The 25,430-nt window shown below is 42.0% G+C and overlaps 1 protein-coding gene across 2 annotated transcripts in view; it reads right to left on the minus strand.

The window, feature by feature from the left end:
• Positions 1-25,430, minus strand: part of TFDP2 (transcription factor Dp-2) — a 46,267-nt gene that overhangs the window by 13,994 nt on the left and 6,843 nt on the right. For both annotated transcript variants that reach the window (XM_071566116.1, XM_071566115.1), the window contains exons 2-6: positions 21,957-22,050; positions 15,258-15,324; positions 6,782-6,885; positions 3,194-3,315; positions 805-852 (exon numbers count right to left, since the gene is read on the minus strand). In XM_071566116.1, the coding sequence (XP_071422217.1) occupies positions 805-852; positions 3,194-3,315; positions 6,782-6,885; positions 15,258-15,324; positions 21,957-21,971 (356 nt within the window). In that variant the 5' untranslated portion in view covers positions 21,972-22,050. The remainder of the gene's footprint in view (positions 1-804; positions 853-3,193; positions 3,316-6,781; positions 6,886-15,257; positions 15,325-21,956; positions 22,051-25,430) is intronic.

Consider the following 25,430-nt stretch of genomic DNA (forward strand, 5'->3'; position numbering starts at 1 on the left):
GGAGAGTAAGTACATATTCATTGGGGTTATGGCGCCAAATTAACAACCACCAACTGTCAGGGTTATTTTCGATTCACCACCTTCTTTCAGAAAAGCAAGAGCTTAGATAATGGTAATAGAAAAAAACAGCAGTTGGTTTTCTCACACAAGCTAGATTTGGACGTGTATTTCAACAGAAAGCCTTTAACAAGTTCAGCTGTGTAGGTTCTGGGTTTAGTTTTTTGTTTAAGTATAGTCTGAAGAGTTCATTTGATGTTTCAGGGATACTAGTTCTGTCAGCAGTAACAAGATATGGAAAATATTAAAATATAAGAAGGGTTTTCAAAATTGCAAATGTATTTAAGAAAACAGAACATTAACAGAAGGGAAAAAAAAGAGTAAAAAGGAACAACAAATTAAAAAACCCCAACATGTCCAATCCCTACAGAGATACTCAATTTGATCAACCATAGGAGGTAAACAAATAAAACCACCTTGAATGCTTTCAAAAAGTTTCAGAAGCAAAGGAGAAGATGATTTGTTTACACATATTTGTCACACTGAAAACTAGAACAATCTTGTTTCTGAAGATGTTTGTTTTTCACAACTCCCAGTATCATCTGTAACAGCAAATGTATTTATCAGGAAGTGATAAAGCTATAAAAGGAATGAATTGCAACTACAAGGAATAGCATCAGCACAGCTTTTATGTGAAGGAGTGAAAACTGCTCAAAGTGGGAACTGGACACCCATCTCTCTGAAAGGCAGATCTGAAGTAAAACAGGTTTGACTGGGTACATAAAATACATGTTCAGCAATACTCACCTTTCTGAATAATCCGACTCTATAATTTCTTGAGTCCGTTTTCGCTCCCTAAGAAAAGACAATTCAAACTTCAGATGAAAATAACATTCTACCTACAGAGCGTAAAAATCACAGTGTGCAGGGCCTCACTGGCTCTGGTGTTTGCTGTTGCACATTTCCCAAAAATACGATACATGGAGATTGACACAGTCTGAGAGAAGGTGGTCAGGGCTTTTGGAAGAAGTTGTCTGAGCTCACTGCCAGACAAGTTCTGGTCCAAATTTTACCAAGCTTTGCCCATATGAATTTAGGGAAGTCACTTCACCTGGAACTACAGGAGTGCTGATGCTGAGCTAGATAATCAAAGTCCATCAAAAAGGAGAAGCTGGGCTCCTTTGAAAATTCCTATTTAAAGTTCCTCCATGTGGAAGAAAATGTCTTTAACAGTGCATAAGATACATCCTGTATTTTCAGGCCATTGAACGTTCTGAAATCTTTACACAAAACATGCTCATATCAGGGCAGATGCAGACAGAGCTGAGGAGGCTCTGCAGCAGCAGCTGGCAGGGATTGTGCACAGGACTGGCATTCTGCAGTCACTGGCGCTTCCTCCTGTCCCATTTGCTGCCCCAGCAAACAGGTTGCAGGAACTGCATCCCACACTTGCTCGTATTCCTGCGGCTCACACACGTATCCCATTGTGTCCCTGCGTTTCCAGGGTGGGGTCACAGCACAGACTTACACCTGGCCCTGCTATGAAGGAGGCTGAACACACGTGATGGATTTGAGGAGCTGTGCCTTAAGGGCCAGCACACCCTGGGCTGTGAGATCCAGACCAGTGGCAGGGTTTGTGTCTGGCGATCCCTGTCCATGGTGCTCCACTGGGGCTCAGAGCAGCTGGGCAGGGGCTGCAGTGCTTCCCTGGGAGGCCCCTGGAGCCAGGGGACACTCAGGGCTGCCCCTGGCCTGTGCACCAGACTGGGTGGAGTCGTGGGACTGAGTGTGCTCATCTCATTTGACTCTGGAAATCATTTGGAATCTGTGGAGTCAATGATAGGTAAAGCAAGCAGTCTGGACTTCAGTCTTCTGGAACCGTCTGCAGCCAGGGCTCACCACCTCCACTCAGCAACACCACAGGCCCTTCCTCAGATAGAAATGTGACCTATTGCACAGACTTCTGCATGGATCAGTACTGACTGCTGTCACCATTTATGGGTGAAACACGAGTCAGGCTCTTTCGGAATCCTGCGCCTTGACCCTGACAGTCCACAAACAGAGGGATGGTGCTTCTCCTTGGTGGTGGTGTTTGATGCACTGCAACTGCTCTGGGAATCCCATCCATGGGTTTGGATGAAGCTTCAGAAAGTGATGGGTGTTGACTCTCTTTAGCAAGTTGTGACCAGACAGTAGAGCTTGTCCCTCCTCTGGGTACTGAAAGAACATCTGCCTAGCCTCCACATTTCACAAAACTTACAGAAACAAAGTAATCTTTGACAAGTTTTTCAAATAAAATCAGAACTAAGTGCATTCAAAAGGTATTTCAGGAAATGAACACATACCCAGAAAAAAAGTTGCTCAGCTGGGCCTCATTTCATTGACTATGGTGGGAATACAGTGATTGGGAAGTACAGGCCTTGCTTAGAGAGTAAAATGGAGAAAGTCAAAGTACAAACATTGCACTCTTGTTTCTGCTCTTCCTTAGATGCTCCATTTACTGCATCTGAAGTTGAAAAGGTACTGCTGACATTCATCACTGATTACAAAAATTAACCTAGATGCAGAAATAAATTACTTTTTCAGAGGCAAAGCACTACATGTCTATTTTGAAACAGCTAAGCTCAGCAGTACTGGTATTCAAACAAAATACCAAGAAATACTATAAAGACCACATTTAATTAGAAGAGATAAAGAATGTCATGTTACTCTGGAGTACCTCAGAACCCCACTGAACTTGTTGCTACTGTAAATAGTAATAAAAATACCACACTGATTACATTCCAAATTTTCCACTAGAGTCTTTTCTTAAATGCCTCTTAAAGTGGTTCTGACAGTCTCTCCCCCTGTAGGTACTCACTGCTCTGCTCAACAGCAGCACTACTTGAACAGACCATAAATTCATGAAAAAAATAAAGGCCTGTTTTTAACAGGATTCCTGAATTTGTGACTCTCCATGTTCGCAAACAGACAGTGCCATAAACCACAGTTAGAATGGACAGTGAAGTGACCAGTGCTTGTAGTTCATGATCATATGCAGAGATCAGCAGTGCATACCAGGCTGAACAGCACACTCCATACTGCTTGTAGCTGTGCAAGAACTAGAAACTGTAAGCCACCATATAGACAGAACAGTATAAACAACAGAAAAGTCCAGAACAGACCCACAGATATCTTTAAATACGACAAGTCTTACCCTGGAACCCAGCCAGAAGCTTCTGTGATGTGTGTCTGTGTGACCATGGTGGGCGCTGGGTTATATGGACTCCCTATCAGAACACTCCCTGAACTGGTCAGCCTTTGTGGTGTGCTTATGATCTGTAAAATTTAGGAATAAAAAAAACCAGCTGCCTTAAGAAAACAGAGGTTACCACAGCCCAAAATTCAGACAAAGCGTTGCACCAAGCAAAGGAGCAGTAATTCTATCCCAGAAGCAAGCTGCAGTCAAAATATACAGAAGAGATGTCTTCAGAAGATCTTCATACAGGGAAGCAGTTACAACACTGGTAATGTTCTAATTGTACCATATTACTGTACTATTCATATGGTCATGAACTAGACAAATAGAAGCAATTCCTAGGTATGGCATACAGGATCTGTACCTATAGTTACCCAACTGTTTCTGCACAAGTACATGTAGGCAATCTCTTGATCACTGTAATCAATGAAGCCTTCTTTCTTTCCAATGGATTTGTCTCTTGTAATTGTCTTTAGTAGTGAAGACAATCTGAGCTCCAGGCAGTGTTCCCTGCAGTTTCTAGCAATCACATGATCCCAGGGCATTCTGGCAAGCTAATAATACAGCATGGGACCTACAGAATACAATTTAAAGTTTGTGCTATAGGTACAAACCTGGTGAAATTACATGTACCGTGGTTAACACCAAGTCACCTGGTCTCAACTTTTAAATCACATCTAAGTTCATTCTTCAAAGTAGGTCACCAGGAGAATTTAAATAGTATTTAAAACTGAAACAGTATTAATTAGTCAATCTTTAAAACAAAACACATTTGATTATTTTGATTTCAGTATGCTAAGATTCATACCAAGGTTTCTTGGACAGTGCTTTTTACTCATACACTTTATTTCATTTTTTAAAACTTTATTTTACTTCATTTGTTTAGTGCCTTTTTGAGTACTGACTGTACTAAACATTACAGTTTCCTTTACTATTTAACTTATCTAACACCCATATTTATATATATATACACATATATTTATATATAAACACACAGCAAGAGTGTGTGTGTCTGCAAATATATATGTAAAAAAAAGCAACAAGTATATGACACTTGTCTGGTATTCATCAATATTGTTTAAACAAGTAGAAAACAAATGATATGTGAAGAATTTCCCATTTCCTTAGCTCACAGTGCATTACTTCACATCCCTCCTGACACATCATGATTACATGTATGTATTATTTTTTCTTAAAGACATAAATTTACCTCAGTTACTTTTTGCAAATGGAAAGCTGGACAGAACCAAGTGAAAACGGGAATTGAGAGAAACCAAACCAGTGATTCAAGGGATGCATTTCCCGATTGATACTGGAGAACCAAAGGTGCAGGTCTGCTGCGGACCCCCCCGTGCCGTGTGCAGGGCCACTGTCCCGATAGAGGGACCACGTGTGCGGGGCCATTGCCGCTGTCCCGACAGACGGACCCCCATGTGCGGGGTCGCTCCCTCTGTCCCGACAGACGGACTCCCGTGTGCGGGGCTGCTCCCTCTGTCCCGACAGACGGACTCCCGTGTGCGGAGCTGCTCCCTCTGTCCCGACACACGGACTCCCGTGTGCGGAGCTGCTCCCTCTGTCCCGACAGACGGACTCCCGTGTGCGGGGCTGCTCCCTCTGTCCCGACAGACAGACCCCCGCGTGCGGAGCTGCTCCCTCTGTCCCGACAGACAGACCCCCGCGTGCGGGGCTGCTCCCTCTGTCCCGACAGATGCGGAGCCGCTCCCGCGGCGCCCCCTGGCGGCCTCGCAGCATCACACCGAGTCGTGCCCAGCGAACGTTCCCGTTCCCGACACTGCCCCTTTTCCGAAGGCTCATCCCATCTCAAAGAGGAACAACCCCCCGCGTGCCCGGAGCGATGACATAAATACACAGCACAGGCAGAAAGGAGAACCCTCGCCCGAATGCAACGAACAGCACCTGTAGGATGTGTGAAACCACTGTGATTAGTCACTAACATCTGATCACTTGTGCTGTTAAACTTAGGCCTACGGACTGAAAGCCAAGGAACCTACACCACAAGAATCCAGCCAGCAAACAGTGCCTTTTTCACCAGTGGCACCGCCACATTCCAGGGAGTCAGACCAGTGGTCACCACTTCACTGGTCCTGGAGCTGTGCTGGTTGGAAGCACCTGGAGCAGTGGCTGAGCAAAGCTAAAGCCCCCCTGGCAGCAGGGGTAAGGCCAAGGCAGTGCCAACACTGGCACTGCTGAGAGCTTGTGGGCATTCTGCTTTAAACGGCCTGGCACAACACAGCTGTACACTGGGGCTTAGAAGGCCTGCAGTAATGGCTATTTAATAGGAAAATATTTTCTGAATATAGATCTATCCTTTCAAAGCAGCAGAATAAAAGAATTAAAAAATGAAAAGAAAATAAGAATAAAAATTGCATTTCTCACACCACACAGTAGCTTTTGCAACTTTTACCTGCTATAGAACTTAAACAGCAACTAGGGCTCACTTAAAGCAAAAGCAGGGCCTTGAGAAGTCACTTGTAAGAGTAGGAACTGCATTAACTGACTGCTCTCCTCTGTTCCTGGCTATTTATTGCACTCACAGAACATCTTCTGTGGCAGAACTATTCCAGTGCAATGCTACAGGGCACACGCTCCAGCAAGACATGCATCAGCACTGACGCACTGAGGGCTGTTCCCTGGCTGTCCCCTTCCCTGGCCGTTCCCTTCCCTGGCTGTCCCTAGCTGGTCCCTGGCCGCTCCCTTCCCTGGCCGTCCCTGGCTCTCCCCTGGCAGCCTGTGGCCACTGCTCTGGATGGAGAGCTCCACACAGTGGGGAATGCAATGGGGCAATGGTTGTAATGTGTGTGCCCCTCTGTCCAACTGGGATAAAACCCACCAAAGAACAGTGGTAAATGCTGACAGGGAAAAAGGTCCAAACCAATTATTTATAAAACACATCAAATGGTTCTGTACTCGGGCTAAGGGTTTGGCAAGTGGGCATCCCGTTACTAGATACTGTTCACATTTCTAGGTATTGCCTATTTAGCTCTCTGGCCACCAGAAAACCTAATTTTTTTCCTCAAAACTAGATCCAAAATCCCTGAAACATCAATATATGGCCATATACAGTTACCACTGACAGGAAAAGAGAGTTTAAGAAGAGTAGTTTCGACAAGTTAAATCTCTAGTGACATCTGAGGCAGTCTCGCAATGCTGGAAATTTACTGGTGAGAAAATTACTAAAAACATTCAAGGTGTATCAGTAACATTCTTAACAAGGTGATTTTTTTCCTTAATACACTTTTGAGTATAACGTCAGCTGGAGAAGCTGTTTCAATTCCCACTCGAGGCCAGGAAGGTGGGTATCCCCCGAGGCCACACACACACAGGAGCAGTGCTGGGAGTGGCAGTTCTGGGATGCTGAGCCTACTGAGCCCACACCCCACCCTCCCACTCAGGTGGAGCACTCTGTGGCTGAGGCAGGAAGCAGCAAGTTTCTCACACTGTTTCCCTCTTTGTTTGTGTGTGACACCAACAGGAAACCACACAGGCAGTTACACAAGTTGGCATCACCCGAGTTGCAACACTTACCATTTGGGGTCCAACATTCACATTGATTGGTCCTAAGGTTTTTGGCAAAATCTTAGTTGGAGAGTTGGTGCTGGAAACTGGCAATGTGATTACTGAAATATTACCTAAAAAGAGTGGTAAAAAGAGAGGTTTAAGTGACTTCCTTAGCAACCTGTGAAAAACACTTGGGCAAATTCTCACATCACTAAGGTTCTGGAATCCGATTAGCTTTGTTGTCAGCAAACATCGCCTCACGCAACAGGCTCCAGAACTTTCAGGAGATGCTACAAGGACACCTCACAAAACTACACCTTTACTATTTTACCTTTAAAATTACATGTAATTTTATTTCGAGAAACAATTTATTCTTGCCTAAGTCAAAGAGCACACAGCCTGCCATACCTCAGCATCACGAGTGAACATTAACGAGAATACCTCTAAAAGAAGCCAGCATACAAATCCTACTTATAATCATAAGCACGTGTACAAAATACACATCCATAAACCTCCCCAGTCTTAACCATTCCTCATCTCTCTATACTGGAGTGTTCTGTAAACATCACTCAAGAGAGCAAATCACAGCCTCCCACTGTGCAGGTGGAGTAAGTGATGCCTTTACAGCCTTACAGGGCAGGCAGGTGGATGTCGAGATACAGCCAACCATGCCATGCCATGTCTAACCCAGCATGTTCTCATCACAAGGTGTTTATGCTCTCTGTGATCTTGGACTGCTTATGATCTAATCCATCCTGCCTTCTCTGTGCCCAGAGCCTCAAAACACTGCTGCTCCTCCTCTATCCCAAGCTGTATCTTGATTGTTTGGACCCACTGTTCTAATCAACCCTGTCATGCAGCACTACCACGAGTTACAGCCCACGAGTGATCCAGCTGCTGTGCACCAGCACTGAGCTCACTGACCCATCCACAGCCATCGTGGCAGCAGCAGCTCTGTGCTCTGGGCCACCTTCCAAGCAAGGGAGCTGGGAATCCTTCCATCAAATACTGGCCCCCATTCCTACACATTCCCTTTCAAAATGGGCAGGGACAGTGGGGGGGCTGCAGCTGAATCAAATGTGAGGAAGAGCTGCCACTGCCTTGTAATCCAGAGCCAGCCTGGGTCTAGCTGGGATCTTGAGTTGTGAGGACAAGGATTGGCTCCCGAAGAGCTACTTACGCTCTCTGACACTACATACAGCAGCTGAGGGCACCTGAGGTGACAGAGGTTCCCCCAGCACAGCACAGACACCTGCCCTCCTCCCACAGGAGACAGACAGACAGACAGCACCCAGCACAGCCCACATGGGACACTCTCTTTCCACAGGAGACAGACAGACAGCACCCAGCACAGCCCACAGAAGACAGCCAGACAGCACCCAGCACAGCCCATGTGCTCCCAGGCTGATGTCGGACACCTCTGTCCCCTGGTCTTTTCTCACATCACCTGTTCACCTCCACTGCCCACTTTTTTCTTCTCACTTGGTCCCGAATCATGGCCTCTTGTTTACATTTTATTTCAGTACACCTATGTGCTTACAGGGGGTAACTGAAAAGTCATACATTCAACAATGTAACTCCTCTGCAATAGGAAGCAGAAGCAACACAACTGAGAGAAAAAGAGTACTTAAAAAAAGATCTTATCTTCTGTAGTTACAGCACAGAAGTAGAAAAGATGTAGATATATGCAAAGTCTCTCCTTCATAAAAAAATTCAACAGAGATATGAGAAATACATACAATTTGAGACAAGGATGTTCTAATGTTCTGTGTAAATTCCTCTGGCATCTGGAGTAACACTGCTACTTAATTTTCCAAAAGGCAGATCTGTAACTGAAAATACCTTCAGAAACAGCTTGCTTCTCTATTTAGTAAAATGAATTATTCAGTCACCTAATTCACCTAGAAAAAAAAAATTACAAACTCCCCACACTCAAGACAGCCACCCCCCATCAAATCCTTGCTGTGTTATGAAACATCCTCCGTGAGGCAGTGCCAGAATGCACAAGACGACAGTAATTTATGATGTACATACACTGTGTTCCCATTCTGAGCTCAAAATAGTACTTTTACTTGTCAGTTTTAGTTTTGTTAGAGGATTTTGCTTGGGATTTCCCAAGTTGTGCCAGCATACTCTCATCAAAACCCAGTTCCCCCTCACTGCAGGCTGCTGTCACTTCCCAGTACTGCTGTAGGAATTTTCCTCTTTTCTGCTGCAGCTGAAACGTTTGACCCTGTTATCTCAAAGATCAGTTCTCATATTATTTCTCTTTGTCCCTCTTCTTACCAGGGAAAAGAAATAAATTACTTTCTCTGGTGCCAACAGCCTAAGGTCACATGGCAAAGTGCAGTAAAATCCTGAAATGCCAGGTTTGGCTCCCAGCTCTGCCACAGGGCTCCATCAGAGCTGTCTCCAGCAACACTTCCTGGCCTGCAAGAGGCACTGGAATGTCGTGTTTCATAGAGCAAGAGGAGGATGTGCCAGACTCACAGCACTCTACAATCAGCAGCTACTGCTGCACTGTTGCCTTTCCTGACAAGGCTCCCTAGACAAAGGTACATGGTCACCACTAGGGCAACTTTAGGAAATACAAGGGTCATTAAAATTACTTGATCTTGATTTTAAAAAGACAGTTGATTACATGTAGCATGGGTTTAAATGTCTTTTTGGCTAGAGTTGCTGCCAATAAAAAAGATTTTCACCTTCTAATCCCTACACAAATACCCTGTTTGGCAGCAGCACTGTCAAAGTGATCTTAAAAGTTTATCAAGTGTTCACAGAAATGCTTCCCTGCCTTTGTTCTTTCTTTTAAATTTCTTTATGGGTAAATACAAATATGTAAATGTGTAAATTTTTAAATGTAGATAGGATGGAAAGGGACCAGCTTCTGTTTATGAGTAAGGTCTCTCATCAACAGTGGACAGAACAAAGAACAAACAAATTTTTCACAGTAAGATGTGTGTTGGTAGTTGAAAAATAAATTAAAAAAATTTATCACTTATGAATAAAATACTCCCTCCCTACTGTTTTCTTTTTTTTTCAAAAACAGCATTATGGTCCAGACAGTCTGTTATCTCCAACATTACAAATATTTAACAAATATTACTGGTGGAAACACCACCTCTCCGTGTCCCTTCATAGCAAACACAAGAGCTGGTTCAGGTTGTTGTTCCAAAAGGTTAATGTGTTTCCAAGCAGATGTTACCAGCAGTGCTGCCTGAAGGGACAGAGTTTGCAGTGAGTACCACCAGTGTCACTGCTCTTCTCTGCAGGGGAATGAATGAATGCAGCTTCCCAGAGCCCTCATGCAGCAGCCCAGGGGACAGAGCAGACACTGCCAGGCCTGGAGTGGCCAGGGCCAGTCCCAGTGCAGCAAATGCACCACCACAGAGTGGGAACTGCCCACATGGGTACAACCAGCTCAGAGAACAGCACTTGCTTGCTGACTTGCTGCATTTCACACCAGGTTCTTGAGGTTTAGGGCACCCGTGCTTGCTGAGGAGTTGGGCATTTCTAAGGTTCTGAAGGCAAAGTAGTATTATAGAACAGCAAACATCAAGAGCAATCTCTTCAAGTCTTATTTATAAAACAGCATAGAAAAAGTAAGAGGAAGTAGATGTCACAAAACATTCAACAGATTTCTGTAGTCAACTGAAAGCAGAAATATCATCAAAGTAACTATATATATATTATCACAGATCAACTGTAAAGGCTTTAAACATGACCAAATTCTAAATAAATGCTAACTCTTAATAACATCCATCAGCTGGGAACAAAAAAGATTGCACTGATTTATGTCCCCTGGCACAACAGCAGTGAGTACAGTGATAAGCTGAACACAATGAGACCCATCAGCCCCCGAGTCACGGTAATCTCACTGTGTGGATGAAAAAGGTCAGCACAGATGGATCAAACTAGAATGATTTGTATAATAATACTCAATTCTTATATAATGTTTCTCAGCAGTACTTTCAAGGCACAAAGGAGGTCAGTGTCATTATTCCCATTTACCTATGGAAAACCAAGCACATGGGAAAGAAACACACGTAGAACTCTCACATGAAGCCACCCCAAACTGGGCCCGCTCGCTGCTGATGCAAAAGCAAAACAAAAACGTGCCACTGGACATATGCATCTTTCTCTCTGAACAAATCCACTTTGCTTCTACATAAATTATTTTTCCATCCCTCAGTTACCACTATTGTTCCTCATGGAGAAAAATCACTATTGCTATTGTTTCATATTTTAAACAAAACTATCGCCACTTCATAACTATTATTCCTCCTGGTATTTGCGTAATCATTTTACTTGCACATACAAAGAAAAATTCAATTTAAATGATCTTCAGCTTCAACCAGTCACAGATAAAGTTATTCCTGTTTACGTACATGTGCACTCACACGCACACGCACTAAACCATCCCACAAGACTCACTTTAAATTGTTGTGGCACCCTAAATAGCTTAACTTCACACAAACAACATGCATTCCTATACAAATATGAAGCTGAAGAGATTTCAGTGGGTTTTTTCCTGTATAGTTATAGCTGTTAGGTCTTCAGCTTCATTGCAAAGATAATCAGAAACAATGTCAACTGGAGAATCTATAGAATCTGTCACAGCCAGTTTGAAGGAAACCATGGCTGATGGGGAGCACAGCCCAACCAGCTGGGGTTACACACAATGCCTACACCACCACCAACAAAAAAGCCTTTGAATTTTCACACAAAACACCAGGGAAGTGTTGGTAATTTGGATTTCATATTCAGAGTGCTAAACAAATGTCCACATTTTTAAGGTGTCTCAATGAACAGACATTTAAATTAATACAGCCTGTGGCAAAAAACCCCAGGGTTCAGGGTTGTGAAATATCAGCAGTCCTTTAGGATGTTTTGCAATAATACACATGACGTATCCTCAGGGTCCTCTATTACACTAAAACATAAACTGATCTCCAAGACCAAGATACAGTATCGTAACAGCATATAGAAAAATGTAATTATTATCATGCTATTCATACACAAGTATTTTCTTGGGACTTACCCTCATTGCACAAAATTACTGGGCTACAACCCTAACTTAAAAATTCCATAATCTGGAGAAGTACACACATGTCTAGAAACACATGAAATTAAAGAGATCTGTAGAAAAGATAAAACAAAACAGGACAGATGATATTTCAGTTCACTTCATGCTTACACTTTTCATTTTCTGTCTTTTACTGTTCAATTGGAGACATAGTTACAGAAGTTAAGAGCTGTATGAATCCAAAAGCACCAGGCATAGGCCTGTAGATAAACAATTCTGATGTCCTGGTCTTTTTGGCAGGTTTCTTCAAGCACACAATGAATTCCTTCCATTAGTGCAGCCCCATCCACTGGTTCTGAAACGCCAGCCCTATCAGGACTTAGTAAGAAACAGGTACTGCATAATGAAAAGATGGACTGAAACAAAGTTCACTGTGGACTTGTAGTAGAAGCTAAGATTCAACACCCAAAGCAATCTCTCTGCAGTTATGATTAATGTATCCTCCCTCCCCGAGCCTGTTGCAAGACTGCTGGTTTATGGGCTGGACTCCCTTTCCCACAGCAACAGAGAACATGCAAATTCATGGAATTTGAGAACACAGTAACAAACCAGTACTAACCAAGCACAGCATGATTCACCGAAACCATCATGTTAGTCTACCCTACAGATGCGACAGACGCTGTGCTGCCAGCGGCCCCAGCAGCGGGAGCTGTGCCAGTCCCACCCCACATGGGCAGGAGTGACACCGGCATTCCCTCTGCTATCCTGAAACACAAACAGGCTGCTCCAGCCAGCCAGCGGCGCCCAGAAACTGGAGGGGCCGATCAAGATTTTCCAAATGATTTTCCAAATAATACTTCATTGCAAACCTTAATTTTATTACAGCCTTCGCACCCAGGCAACTTCAGCACTCAGCAGATCGGGCAGCCCTGGGACTGTGTAAAGCAGCCGGGGGTCCTCAAAGCTGCAGACACCCAAGTGGAAGCACAGAGGGCAGGTGAGGATTACAAATTTGGATGTATGTGCTTTGATTCTGCAATCATTTCATTTAAAACATCAAATCCCATGGTAAATCTGTACACTGGGTACTACAAATGCTTCTTTTCCCCAGACATCATCTATACAAGGAATAAAAAAGTACTGAAAGTATTCTAAAAAATCTGAATCAAAAAAATCTGCAGCAAGAAGACAACACTATTCACTAACACAGGAAATGATAAAAAAACTGACCCATAAATAAGCCAAACAACCTGTCAACCTATTTGGGAACATTAATTCATATTTAAAATCAGCAGAAGTGACCAGTACTTTAAGACACACAGATTAGATGGCAATACCTAAGCAATCTGAGAGCATTCACCTCTCCTGTGGGAGATCAACCAGGAAAATAGCCAGAGGTTGTGCTTGGACACTAAAGGTAGTGGTGGGAAAGGTAAAAGTGGAGCCTGATCAAACTCTGCAACAACAGTAACAGACCAACTGCTTCAGATGGTCCAGGGGAAAAACTAGTTGAGAAAAGAGAATTTGAAAGTTAAACCTATGAACGGAAGAAAAGCAGAGGAACTAGTTTAGGAGTGCGAGGGTCACTTGCTATGATTACCTATTTTGATTATGCACTTTAAGTGACACAAAGACAGAAAATTTCCTTAACATAACTCTTATGCTAATGCAACAGCCCAGGACTGCAGCTGTCTGTGAGTACAGAACGAGCTTACTGGGTGTCTCAGGACACCCTCCCGCAGTCTGGATCAGCCCAGTCCAGGTTCCAGGCTGCACTCTGCTGCTGTGGGGCAAAGTGGCAGGGCAGTGGGTTTGCCTAGAGCAGTCCAGCATTTTTCAAAATTAAACCCAGTAAACTGAGGGTTACACAACAGATCTCACAGTATGATAAAAGATCAGAGTTCATTAATAAAAAGGAAGAGATTTTGCAAGGAATTTTCTATGGGCTCATGGCTCAGCACTGGAATCTGAAATGCCCCTTTAATGCAATACTGGTACTAAATTAGTATCTTTGTGCTAGAGGCAAATAACATATAAACATGTATCAGAATTATTTTTTTCAGGAAAAAAATTATTAAATGCAACTTCTAAAAGCCAAAATTTCTAGCACTTGAAACCTGATGCTTTCAAGAAGATCCTTATTTGAGCAAATGGCCTCTCTTCTTTGTCCTTGAACGTACCATAAATCCATCACACCTCAGTCTAAGAATACTATGAAGGTACATTATAGATAGGCCCAGATATGTAGCAATAAAAATTGCCTTTATTTTTACTATAGCAAATGATTTAACTTAAATAATGGATAAAATAATAAAAGCTGTCTTCATTAGGAAGCTCACAAAGCCAGGACAAGATATAATGGATCTGAATGGCTGTTTAGAGTTTCTGCCCCCTTCCTTAATTTCCAGAGTTCAACAGTGGACATGCCAAAATAAATAAGTAAAGGATACTTCAGACTGAAAGTAAGAGACAGGTCAGATAGTGGCTGTATCTGTACATGTTTTCTCAGCTTCTACAGAATATTTGATTCTTTAAGAGTAAGGTATTGTGAACAAGATGTTACATCTCAAAAGAGATGTCAGCGATTTTTAATTTTATCTCAAGGTTAAAAAAAATCACTAATCATAGTATTATAGAAAATATATGAAAATTGAGATAAATAATACATCCATCCTCCCAGAGGCAAAATCTGATAAAGAACACGATAAGGATCACTGAGATATTACTAATAACAATACTGCCCTACACTTTATAAAGTTATTCAATTATTTTCTGAACAAATCCATTGCTTATCTCTCAGAAATTATTTGAAAATGTTGCACTTATTTTAGTCTTTTCCCTAGCACCATGACACAATAATCACAAAATAACGAAGCACAAAGGGCAATTATCTCATCAGTGCACAATAAATAATTCTCAGAGGCCTGCAACCAGTCTGCAACATTCTGCAAGAAAGATTGATTGACGTGTTTCCTGAATTGTAAATACTCAAGTTTTTTAATATAGATACGTGGTTGCAGTTTTATTTTACTGGAATACTATAGCTGTTATGACTGATCATAAACTGGTTTTGAGTCAAAAGTGATTAATCTAAAAGTCCTAAGATGAAACAGGACAGGACAAAATATAATTGTGCTGAACATTTAAAAGCATGAAGTCATGCTTAACCTTCTCTGCCATTTTGACAACAGAGTCTGGGAACTTTAAGGGTGGAGTAGAAATCAGAAAATTCAGCATATTATTCACCATCAAGGCATGAAAAAAGTACTTATTTTATCCTTTAATTACTTTCACTACGCTCTTTTTTCCCCTCTGAAAATCTAAAGATCTTCCAATCTTTTCTATTGACACTTACACATCAGTACTAAAACATCTACCAATGAAATTCTGAGTCTCCCAAATGTGAATCAACTATACACAGTGAAATAAGTTTTAATGTATGCTTCTTTTCTATGTATACAATTAGAGTTCTCTTACCTTTTGTTGGACTCTGGTTCTGATCTATAAATCCTTTCAAGTCTCCATTTGTGGAAGTCACACCAACCTGAACAAAACATTTTAGAAGTCTTAAAATATTATCAATCTTTCTATGCAACTAACAGTATTATGAAAATAATCTGTTCTGCATTATGAACCACCATAATCCTACAGACAGCAGTCTAAGAACATGAGATTCAAGGCAAAGAATTCAACATTTACTGTGTGTATATGAAGACAAACTCTATTTTTAACAAAATTCTTACCTAAAACACCCCCTAAATATTCAGATCCTGCACTACATGACCCAGGCAGCCCATTCTGGCTGTTGTGTAGGTCACTGTCCCCTCCAAGTCAAGTGGAGCAGCTGCCACCAATAACGCAGCACAAACCTGCTGATGTCCAGAACCCTCAGCATTAAACTGCACGGTCTGCAGGTCTGAGATGTCTCTTGATGCCTTTCAGAGACATCCCCCGGCCTTCAGAGATTAACTGGCTTACCCTGAGGGTAAGTTACCACACACATGGAGAACTTGTACCCTACACAGAATGGTGCAGCTCAGATTCTGGCATGTACACAAAGCACAGAAAGGTACAGCTTCAGAAAAATGCAAGACCACAGCTACTGCAGGAGGGAGGGAAGAGAGGGAAAGTCCCTCATAACCCATAGCAAGGGATGGCCCACCAGCAGCAAGTAATGGTAAGGTATTTTGCAGTTTCAGCACATTATGCTCACACCACCTGAGTAACCACTGTCCAACAAAGAATTTTGTTTTGCTTCCAAGCTGTGAGAAGCACTGAAGGACCGAGCTCCATTGGAGCAGGAGGCAATTAAACTAAATAGCACAAAATATCTTTTTAAAACATTATAAATTTTGAGTACTTTTGTAAGTAAGTGGGCCAAAGGGTTCCAGTATCCAAGTTAAAAGAAAACAACCATACAATCAAGGATCAACTATTTGTTTTATTTTACAGATGTATATAGCTATAATGGCACCCATGCTACCAGAGTCACTTGTGGAATTTTAATGATCTCAAATTAGAACATCATTTAATTTTAGGCAAATTAAACAGTAACTAAAACTCCAAGGAATAAAAAATCCCTACTATAAGCATTCCATGGCTCAGTTGTGCTAGGGAACTTGTATTCAGCAAGTCATTTTTGCAGGGGAAAATCTGCACACAGCACTGTGAGAGACTCTCTTGAAACGACTTATAGGAAGACTTTTTCCCCGTGAGGAGACATGTGCAAAGATGAACTGTTGCTGCCCTGCTCTGACTGGGGCACTGCCTGAAGGAGCCACGTCAGGTGCTTCTGCACCAATCCCGAGATGCTCCTGCAGTCCCTCAGTTCATCTCAAACACTGTTCCTACCGGACTTGCTCTTCCCTCTTTCCTGGCACAGCCAGGGAGGCTCTCCCGTTTCCAAGGGGCAGCCCAGGTGTTGTGGCTGTTGGCAGCAGGTGTGTCCCGTGTTCCCTGCCCATCTCCCCGTGTGTCCCGTGTTCCCTGTCCATGTCCTGGGCTGTTTCCCAGCAGTGGCAGTGGCCCAGCAGGAATGTGGTAGGTCTGGGAAGGAGCGCCCACACTGGAGCAGGGCAAGGCAAGGAAGGCGTGAAATCAAATGCAAACCCTCTCCTGTGCCAATCTGGTAGCGCAGCCACACGGAAAACTGAAGCACTCTGGTATTTTTGCTCCAGGTGCTTGAGCACAAGGAAAGCTCTTGGGCAAGAGGCTACTGTGGTTCCTGACATGGCAAATGTGTTTTTGAGATGTTCAGAGCTTGGAAAGGTTGGCAGTTGCACAGTGCGAGGCACTGGAAGGCCATTCCAAGGGGAATTGCTGCACTCCCGGATCGCTACTGCTGCCCCTGCACAAACAGCACCAGCCTCTCCCCAGGGCCCTGCCCCTGCAAGAAGCAGAGGAACACAAATGGGAGAAATTTTAAATTCCAAGAAAGAACAGGGGTCCACAGGGATAAATATCATGTTAGATAAAAGGGCCTCAATTCCTCCCAAGAGAAGGGATAAGAATTACAATGAACATCCTCAGAGACACCACTGCAATTTGTTCGCGACTGAACATTCAGCTCTGGATTTACAACTGTACATCTCCCTACTGATTCACATCAGTGCTGCAATTAAACACTGAAGATGATGCACATACGCAGTATCAGAATAAAAATCCCAACATTTACATTTAATTCTCTGAAACATTTCGATTATTTACCTGAATCAATATTTAAGGAAATACAACAAAGTACTTGAGGGGGTTTTTGTGTGTATGTTGTACTTTAGTGATCCAAATGACATAAAATTACAGCAGAATTTCAGTTAGCATAGAAATATATTACTTTCATTATAATGGTTCTAATAGCACATTTATAAAGAGCATTCAATACACAGTAGCACTTTTCTCACATTTATAATCTTTGTACCTGAGTTTAGAAGAGCTTGAAAAGAAACTTGAATTTTGTGAGAACTTAAATATGCCAAATCCAAAGGAACTGGCTTCTCCTACAGAACAGTGACCATAACTAAGCCCTCAGAAGTAGCAATGTGTGATGCAATATCACAATAGTGCAGCAGAGCAAGACTTTTATAGCATTCTGTCTCACTGCTAGAGAGGTCCCAGGCCATGTTGCTCTCTGGAGACTGTACCACCCACTGCTTTTGGGATCTTGCAATTTAACCCCTCCTAAACGAACTGTTTAGTTTGTATAATTTGTTCGTTTTTGTACCACTCATGATATTTCTGCTCTGTAACAGGGCCCCAGAGTGTCTGGATTACTGGGAATGGCAGGACTGCTCCTCCTGTCCATGTGCAGATGAACCTGGCCACGGAAGGAAGATTAAGAAAAAAGCACTTGGCAGGCCTTTGCCTACTATTAAATAGTTTCACTGAGTTATTTACACCTTTCCTATCAGGTGAATAAGTGTCCAAATGGGATGAGGGGAATGGAAAAGAGAATCACAACAAGCTCTTGTAGCTTACCAGCCTTCTCTACTGCTTGAGATAGTTAAGGGCAAGTCTCCTTGACCAACTTCAGCAGTTAAACTTTCTTCTACAGTGACATGTGAAAGAAGAACTGTCATCATCTAACTGATCTCATCTATGACAAGACAACCACTCTCTAAGAAGCAGACACAAATAACTTCACATGTATAAAAATTCAGATCTAACAATCAACACTCACAGCCTTATTCAAAAAATCTGCTTGAGTCATATTATTTATTTGGTTCTAAAGTTTATCATGAGTATTTGCTCATTGTTTTCTCCATTTCTCAATACCGTTTTGATGCCTTCTTACCTGAAGGACAGATGGGAATGGAGTACAAAACAGGCAAGAAAATCGCATTTTACAATACAGGCAAAGACTGAAATAACCCAGTTGGACAGGATGATTAGAATTACATCGGAGTACAATGTATATGGTAAGCACATAAACATCTCATCTCCAAGAGAATCTGGAACTTTTACTCAACATTTTATTATTTGTAGGTGCTTTGGTTGGATTAGTTTTCCAGAGAAGGCCAAATTACCCGCAAACAATTTTCCACAAGAAGATAGTAGAAAGTGTCATGCATTTAAAGAAAATGAACAGTGAGCCTGTCTTGATCATTTTCCAATCTTGCCTGTCTTGATAATTTTCCAATCTTGTACTCAAGAAGTTAGGAAGGAAAACCATGATGGGGAATGTCATTGATCTTGCATACACACTCAATCCATGGAAACATCCTGGCATGTGCTTGGAACACAAGCGTCCTTGGAGAGCTTGTTCACCACAGGTTATTGCATGAGATGAAAGGACACTTTAGCCTGAGCTCACTGCACTTGACAGTGACGCAGGAGGAGCACAAACTGTGTCCCAGCTGGGGGCAATGATTTCAGAACACAGAGGTGGCAGCTTCCCAGCATGTACAGGTTTGATGAAAGATATGTGTCCTTTAACAGTTTTCAGGAAGATGCCCAAATTCCAGTACTTTAAAGTTCCCTTTCCTTGATGCTTTAACATAAAGGAAAAAAAGATGGAAATACTTTCATAGAAAAGCTCTCTCCCTCACCTCACTCTGCAGATCATAAACCATTTCTGACAATAAAACAAATAAACACTAGCCTTACATTTGAAACAGGATTTGAGCTGCAGAAACCCACAGACATACGGTAAATCCCCAAACTCTGAAAATTCAGATGCATTGTCAGGCCTTCTAACAACATCAGAAGACACCAGGGCTGACACTTTTACCCTGAGTGGGCAGTTCTAACTAACAGAGGTTGGGAAAACCTGAAGAAGTGCTACAAATAAGGACGGAAAACACATGACCACCATTTTTACAGGTTAACATGAAAAATGAGTCCTACATTCACCTGCACCACAGTAATTGATTATTTTTTAAAAATAAATCCATAAATATTAGGTACCTAACTAATTTGCCTAAGTCTCATATGCTGTGTTGGTTTAAAAGTAAACCATTGGGAAAAATGAGCCCAGCTCAAAAGTGATTACAATTTACTAAAAAGATTACAATAAATACAATGATACACAGAAAAGTGATTTTAACCCACAAAGGCAGATGTATAACCCAGCACCCTGGGACAGGACCAGAACAGTGTCTGTTAGTCCCTGTGCTGAGCCCCATCTGGTCCCCCTAAGTGCAAAGTAAGAGGAAAGGAAACGTGCTGGTGAGGATGATGGTCACAGTTCTGCCAAAGTAATGGCTGCAGTCTTGTTGAGAGTGGCAGGGCAGTCCTGTTCAGGTTCTGGTCCTCTTCTGGATCTGACAAGTGCTACCAGAAGTCCCCAAGCCCCAAGATTATACATGCTCAGGTTCAGGTGGGAGTGCCCAGTACCTCCCCCAGGGCCAGGAGTTTCACTATGGGTGATTTAACTCTGTGAGCCCTGGGATATTTTTGGAATATTTGATGGCCGAGGTCATCACAGCTCCTGTTGTGCCAGTCCCCAATGGCCCATTAGCAGACATGACCCCTCAGGCTGGTGTGAAGATGCTGATGCCTCCCCAGAGGGGAGTTATCACAGCTGAGTCATTGGTGGGAAGACAGAAACACTGCCCTGTCTCACAGGGTCCTTTAACACCCAGCCGGAGGGGTCAGGTGTGCTCTGGGCAGCTGCTGCAAACGATCCATTAACAGTTCATCAGATATTACACAGAGGGTGTAGATACACCACTTTGGTTACACCCACACAGTGATAAACTGGTCCTGGCCCCTGTAACTAGGACACATGCAAAATTTCAAAGCATACATACCAATAAAACATCTCTTCTATAAAGTAGTCATAGCCTTGCAAAACCTTATTTCCATATTCAGCACAAGAATACCTTGCCCAGACTGAAGGTTCATGTCTGTCCTTGGAGACTTTCAAAACCCAGAACCCTGAACAAAGCACCAACCAACTGGGTTCCTGTGTCAAGGAGCTTTACCCAAAGCACCCAAGAGATGCCCTCCTGAGACCCCTTCCAGACTATGCCACCCTGACTCCATCACACAACACTCCAGCCATTTTATTGGGATTGGTATTTATCCTTTGACTGCATCGAACAGAAGGCCAAAACCACAAATAATCTGGATTTGTGCAGCTGTTCTACATACAATAGCAGCATTACTTATTTATACTAGAGTTGAATATGACCTATGAAATAGTAAGTCAAAGGGCTTTGCATACACACATCAATTCATCTTCTGCCTTGGTGAGCCTGAATCACAAAGTGAACCGTCTGACACCTGAAAGAAAGCCTGGGACTACACACCACATGAAGCTATTAATAAAGCAGCAGAAACCTCTGATAGTTGAGAATTAATTTATCCAAACTATGCCCCTGGCACCAAAGCAACCCAACATGCACAAAAGCTTTTGCAGTTACTGAACAGAGCACCACCCTACACTGCCTGCACTGTTATCATGGGGAACGTCTTCAGAGGTGCTGGTTCCCAAAGCTGTTCAGATTTCCGCAGACTGCAGGATGCCCTGTCAGAGGCAGTCAGTCAACAGGCCAACTGTCCAAGGCACAAGTCATACTCACTGATCACCAAGCTTAATCAGAACTGTTCTCTATACAAATTGTGTACCTGAGGAAGCACAGCTAATTAGGCAGAAAATTAAGGTCAGGATGTTGGACACTTCATATGTATCCTCAGAACTTGGGTCAGGGGAGTCAAACAGCCTCTCAACACCAAACTACAGGCTTGATAATGCAGCAAGCAAGAAACGGGAACACCCCCAGTCTTCTACAAACCAAAAGTGTACTGATATTAGTAAAGAAACTATGCAGCCTTTCTGTTCTTTCTTGAGTTTTGACACTTCAGCTCAGTAGAAGATTTTGCAGCAGTGCAAAGGTCAGAAGATTCAACAGAATGAGCAGCTCTCAGATGAGTTTGGAGCAATGCCAGAAGAATCACAGACTCAGAGTATCTCAAGTTGGAAGGGAGCCAAAAGGCTCAATAAGGAAACAACAAAAAGCATTGTCTCACTTATCCATCTGACCTACAGCTGAGTAAACTCCACATCCTTAAAGCGCATCTAACTAGTTTAAATTTATCAAAATGCTGCAGAAGATTTGCGGTATACAAAAATCAGACATGGGTTTTGATTTCTCATATTTGTCCACACAGTTCTGAAGGCCAGAAGTGACTCCAACATGCCAATACAGAAAGTAATACACGTTGCAGAGTTATACTTACATTTTTAGCCGTCATGTCAGATAGTCCTGCTTTATATTTCGTAAAACCATAAGATATCCCTTTTCATCTTCACTGAATCTTTAAAATGAACATCCTGTAAGAAAGTTAATGAAATATCTTAGCTGAAACCACGTTTTTTGATAGTCAGGCTCTGCATGGATACTAGAAATGCATGTTGCTTGGAACAGGCAGGGATGAAATTCTACACACAGAGCTCTAACTTAGTGTGCTAGCAAAGCATCTCCTACCATTATTATAGTTTTTAAGGAAAGCCATGCAATCTTTTGCATCTAATGCAGATTATCTAATAAAAGGGAAGTGAATTATTTCTCTCCATTATGTCTTTAGCCACCACCAACAGAGAAAGGTTTTAATGAAATGCATATATACAGAAAATATTCATCATTTTTAAGAAACATGCAAGAAAAAACACTGCAGTTCAAACTCATCTTTTCAATATTTTCAGGCTTTTTTATTAAACCTGACTAATTAGAATTATAGTACCAGAATTCCAGTAAAAGACAATAATTCTGGTATACCAAAAAATACTTAAAACTGACCTATTTTTTAAATGAAAACTTCCAGAAGTCTTACAGAAAACAGAAGAAAAGTTACAATAAATGCTGGCAGCACAAACCATTTTAAAGATAGAATTAACTTGACAAAGTGTTTAAGTACTTCAAAAATATTTTATGATTATCTGCAGTTAAAAAATGAACTCTAAAAGACACTCGAACTGCACTTGGATGTGTAAGAGAGTGAGAACTGTTCACACCTTCAAGTGTGGAAACAATTCAGCAAAATTAGGGAGATACCTAAACTAGTCACCAATATGAGTCACCACCACCCACAGCAGAACTCCCCAGCCCAAGAGCAGGGTGAGATCCATGCCCTTCCTCTGCATTTTAACCTACACCAAGACTGAGAAGGGGCAGTGCCTTCCCCTCCCTTGGAGGAAAGTGCCAGGAATGTCTCAGTGTGTGCACAGTTAAGGAGACTCCACCAGCACCAGCAGCTTTGGACAACCCAGGAGAACATTAAATTCTAGGCTGTTTCTATGCATTTCTTGGCTTATTTAGCCATGTTAGTGGAAAACCATTTTACTCAACATAGAGGTGTCCTCCATCCCCTGCTGAATGAGTTGTATTCAACCCTCAATGCCTCCATTTATTGCAGCCCTAATTAAGCAGTTGCTCCTCCATGTGAACACCACGCAATTCTAATAAGACATTCTCCTGTGAAAACTTGTACATTTTACTTTTACAACAAAACATCCAAGAAAACAAGAATAATTTTTCTCTGGCTTAAGAGAATGTACTACTGAGAGATATCTATTCACAGCCTGGGGAAAGGGGCCACTTGATCTGTGCAGCAATTCTGAAACCTGAAGAGTCAGAGAAGCCACAGAGGTCACAGCAAATACTGAATTTTTGCATTGCATCTGAAAGTTATGATCTTTGTGTTTGTTCTTTTTCCACCTTTCTCAACCTGATACACACACTCTCCAAACACATCATCTAGAGCTCTGGCCAAAATTCACAATCCTTTTTGACCTCTTTCTTTAAGAGCCTTTTCAAGTAGTTTACTCAAATAAAACACGGTTAAGAACACATTTGCTAAGCAGTTTTAACCCATTTACAGATACGCAAACCAGGTTTATCTTAGACAAGTTATTTGCTGTCAAGCTTAGTCATCCAGAAGGTATTGTCCATAAGCTCTTACAGTCCTTTGCCACAATGCTCCTCAGCCAGTAGGAACAGTTGGTATTCTTCCAGTTTATGAACACATTTTGTCAAGCTCGAGCAGCCAGACTTTGTGACCCCACCATCTGCCATGACCTCTTGTCAGGTTCAGACAAAAGAACCGACACAGATGGCCTCAAAATGGAGATTCCCTTCACCCCCAGTTGCTGCCTGTGCTTGCACCAGAGACACAGATAAACAGAAAACTCAACCTTTTTTGTTCTTCAGCTGGTTCCTACGGAAATGAAGCTGCATAAAGACAGGTTCAGAGCCCAAAGCATGAGACACAAAGAGTGCTTTATCTGAACTAAGATTGTCCCTTCATAATCTAAGCCTTGATTTATAATCCATAATTCTCCCTTTTGGTCACGTACAGTAGTAAAAGGAGCCAATCAACTTGTCTGACTTTGTAAACTTTGAGTTTGTTTCCTAATCACTTATGCCATGACATTAAAAAGTCAGTTTCAGCACTGAATTTACAAAAGCCCAGATAATCAAGCTCTAGCTACAACAAAACTGTTTATTTGTACCTGTTCGCATTACAAGTTAAAAGCCAGATCTATTGTAAAGTTTCTGTGACACTGAAGCCAAATACCAGTGCAAGAAACAATGCAAAACAGAAAAGAGTTATCTGCAGAAGAACATTACAATCCTTCTTATGTTTATTTCCCATGGTCCACAGTCTTATTTTTTAATTGCCCCCATAAGACACACATACTGGGTAAAACCTGATAGTAGAAGAGAATAAAGTTCCATACCAGAACAGTCCGTTTTCTGTCCCTGGAAATTAAGATCTACCAAACTCATCCTGGTTTCCCTTCTCAAATTATCAGGACTTCACAATCAGACCTTCACACAGACCTTCACCATGCCAAGATACTTCTCAGTGCCAGAGGACAGTTCACAACATAAAATGTCATTTATATAAGTATTACATCAGTACTAAACATATACAAGTGAAGACAACTATCTGTGTTAATTATCTAAATTGTTATGATATAAACTCTCCATGGAACACATAAAAAAGAGATATCTTAGTATCCCAGAATGATTTTTACCATCACCAAGGACAGCTGTTTTCCATTTACTTGATCAAGAAAATTATGAAAATTATTCCAAATAACTGAGTCAGCCAAGAGGAAAGTCTGATCAATTTCAAGAAAAAGAAACCTGTACAGCAGGAGCCTTTTCACTAGAAATTAATTTATATTCCTCACACCCCTCTCCATAGTACTTTCAAGCTATGGTACTACAAGGCTGATTTCAGAAGACAGAAGTATTAATCAGTTTTAAACCACTAATTTATGCACAGCATCTACATGGCTCAGACCACCTGTTACACATATGCTGCCTCATTGTGTCTCAGTTGTCAGACCAGCAAAATTTCAAAATTACGAAGTACTTATTAGAACTACAACTGCTCACAGGAAGTGTCTCCCCATCTTGTTCTGATAAATAAAATTCAATATCCAACTCCTTTTTGAAGAAATTGAAAATTAAAGAAGACCTATTTTAGTGAAAATATCTGTATGTACAAGTCAGATTAATTTATTGGTATCTCACAGAACAGAAATGTAACTTTGTTAGCAAATTTCTGAAATCTAAATTACAGATTTTGCATCCCTAGCAGAAGACTAGGGACAAATACAGGTCTGAGTGGATGTACAAGTGACAAGAACATGTGACACAGCAATAAAATCCAAAGCTGGATTCAAACTCTCCCCTGGCTGAA

Source organism: Pithys albifrons, chromosome 11, assembly GCF_047495875.1.
Source record: "Pithys albifrons albifrons isolate INPA30051 chromosome 11, PitAlb_v1, whole genome shotgun sequence".
NCBI classification, from domain to species: domain Eukaryota; kingdom Metazoa; phylum Chordata; class Aves; order Passeriformes; family Thamnophilidae; genus Pithys; species Pithys albifrons.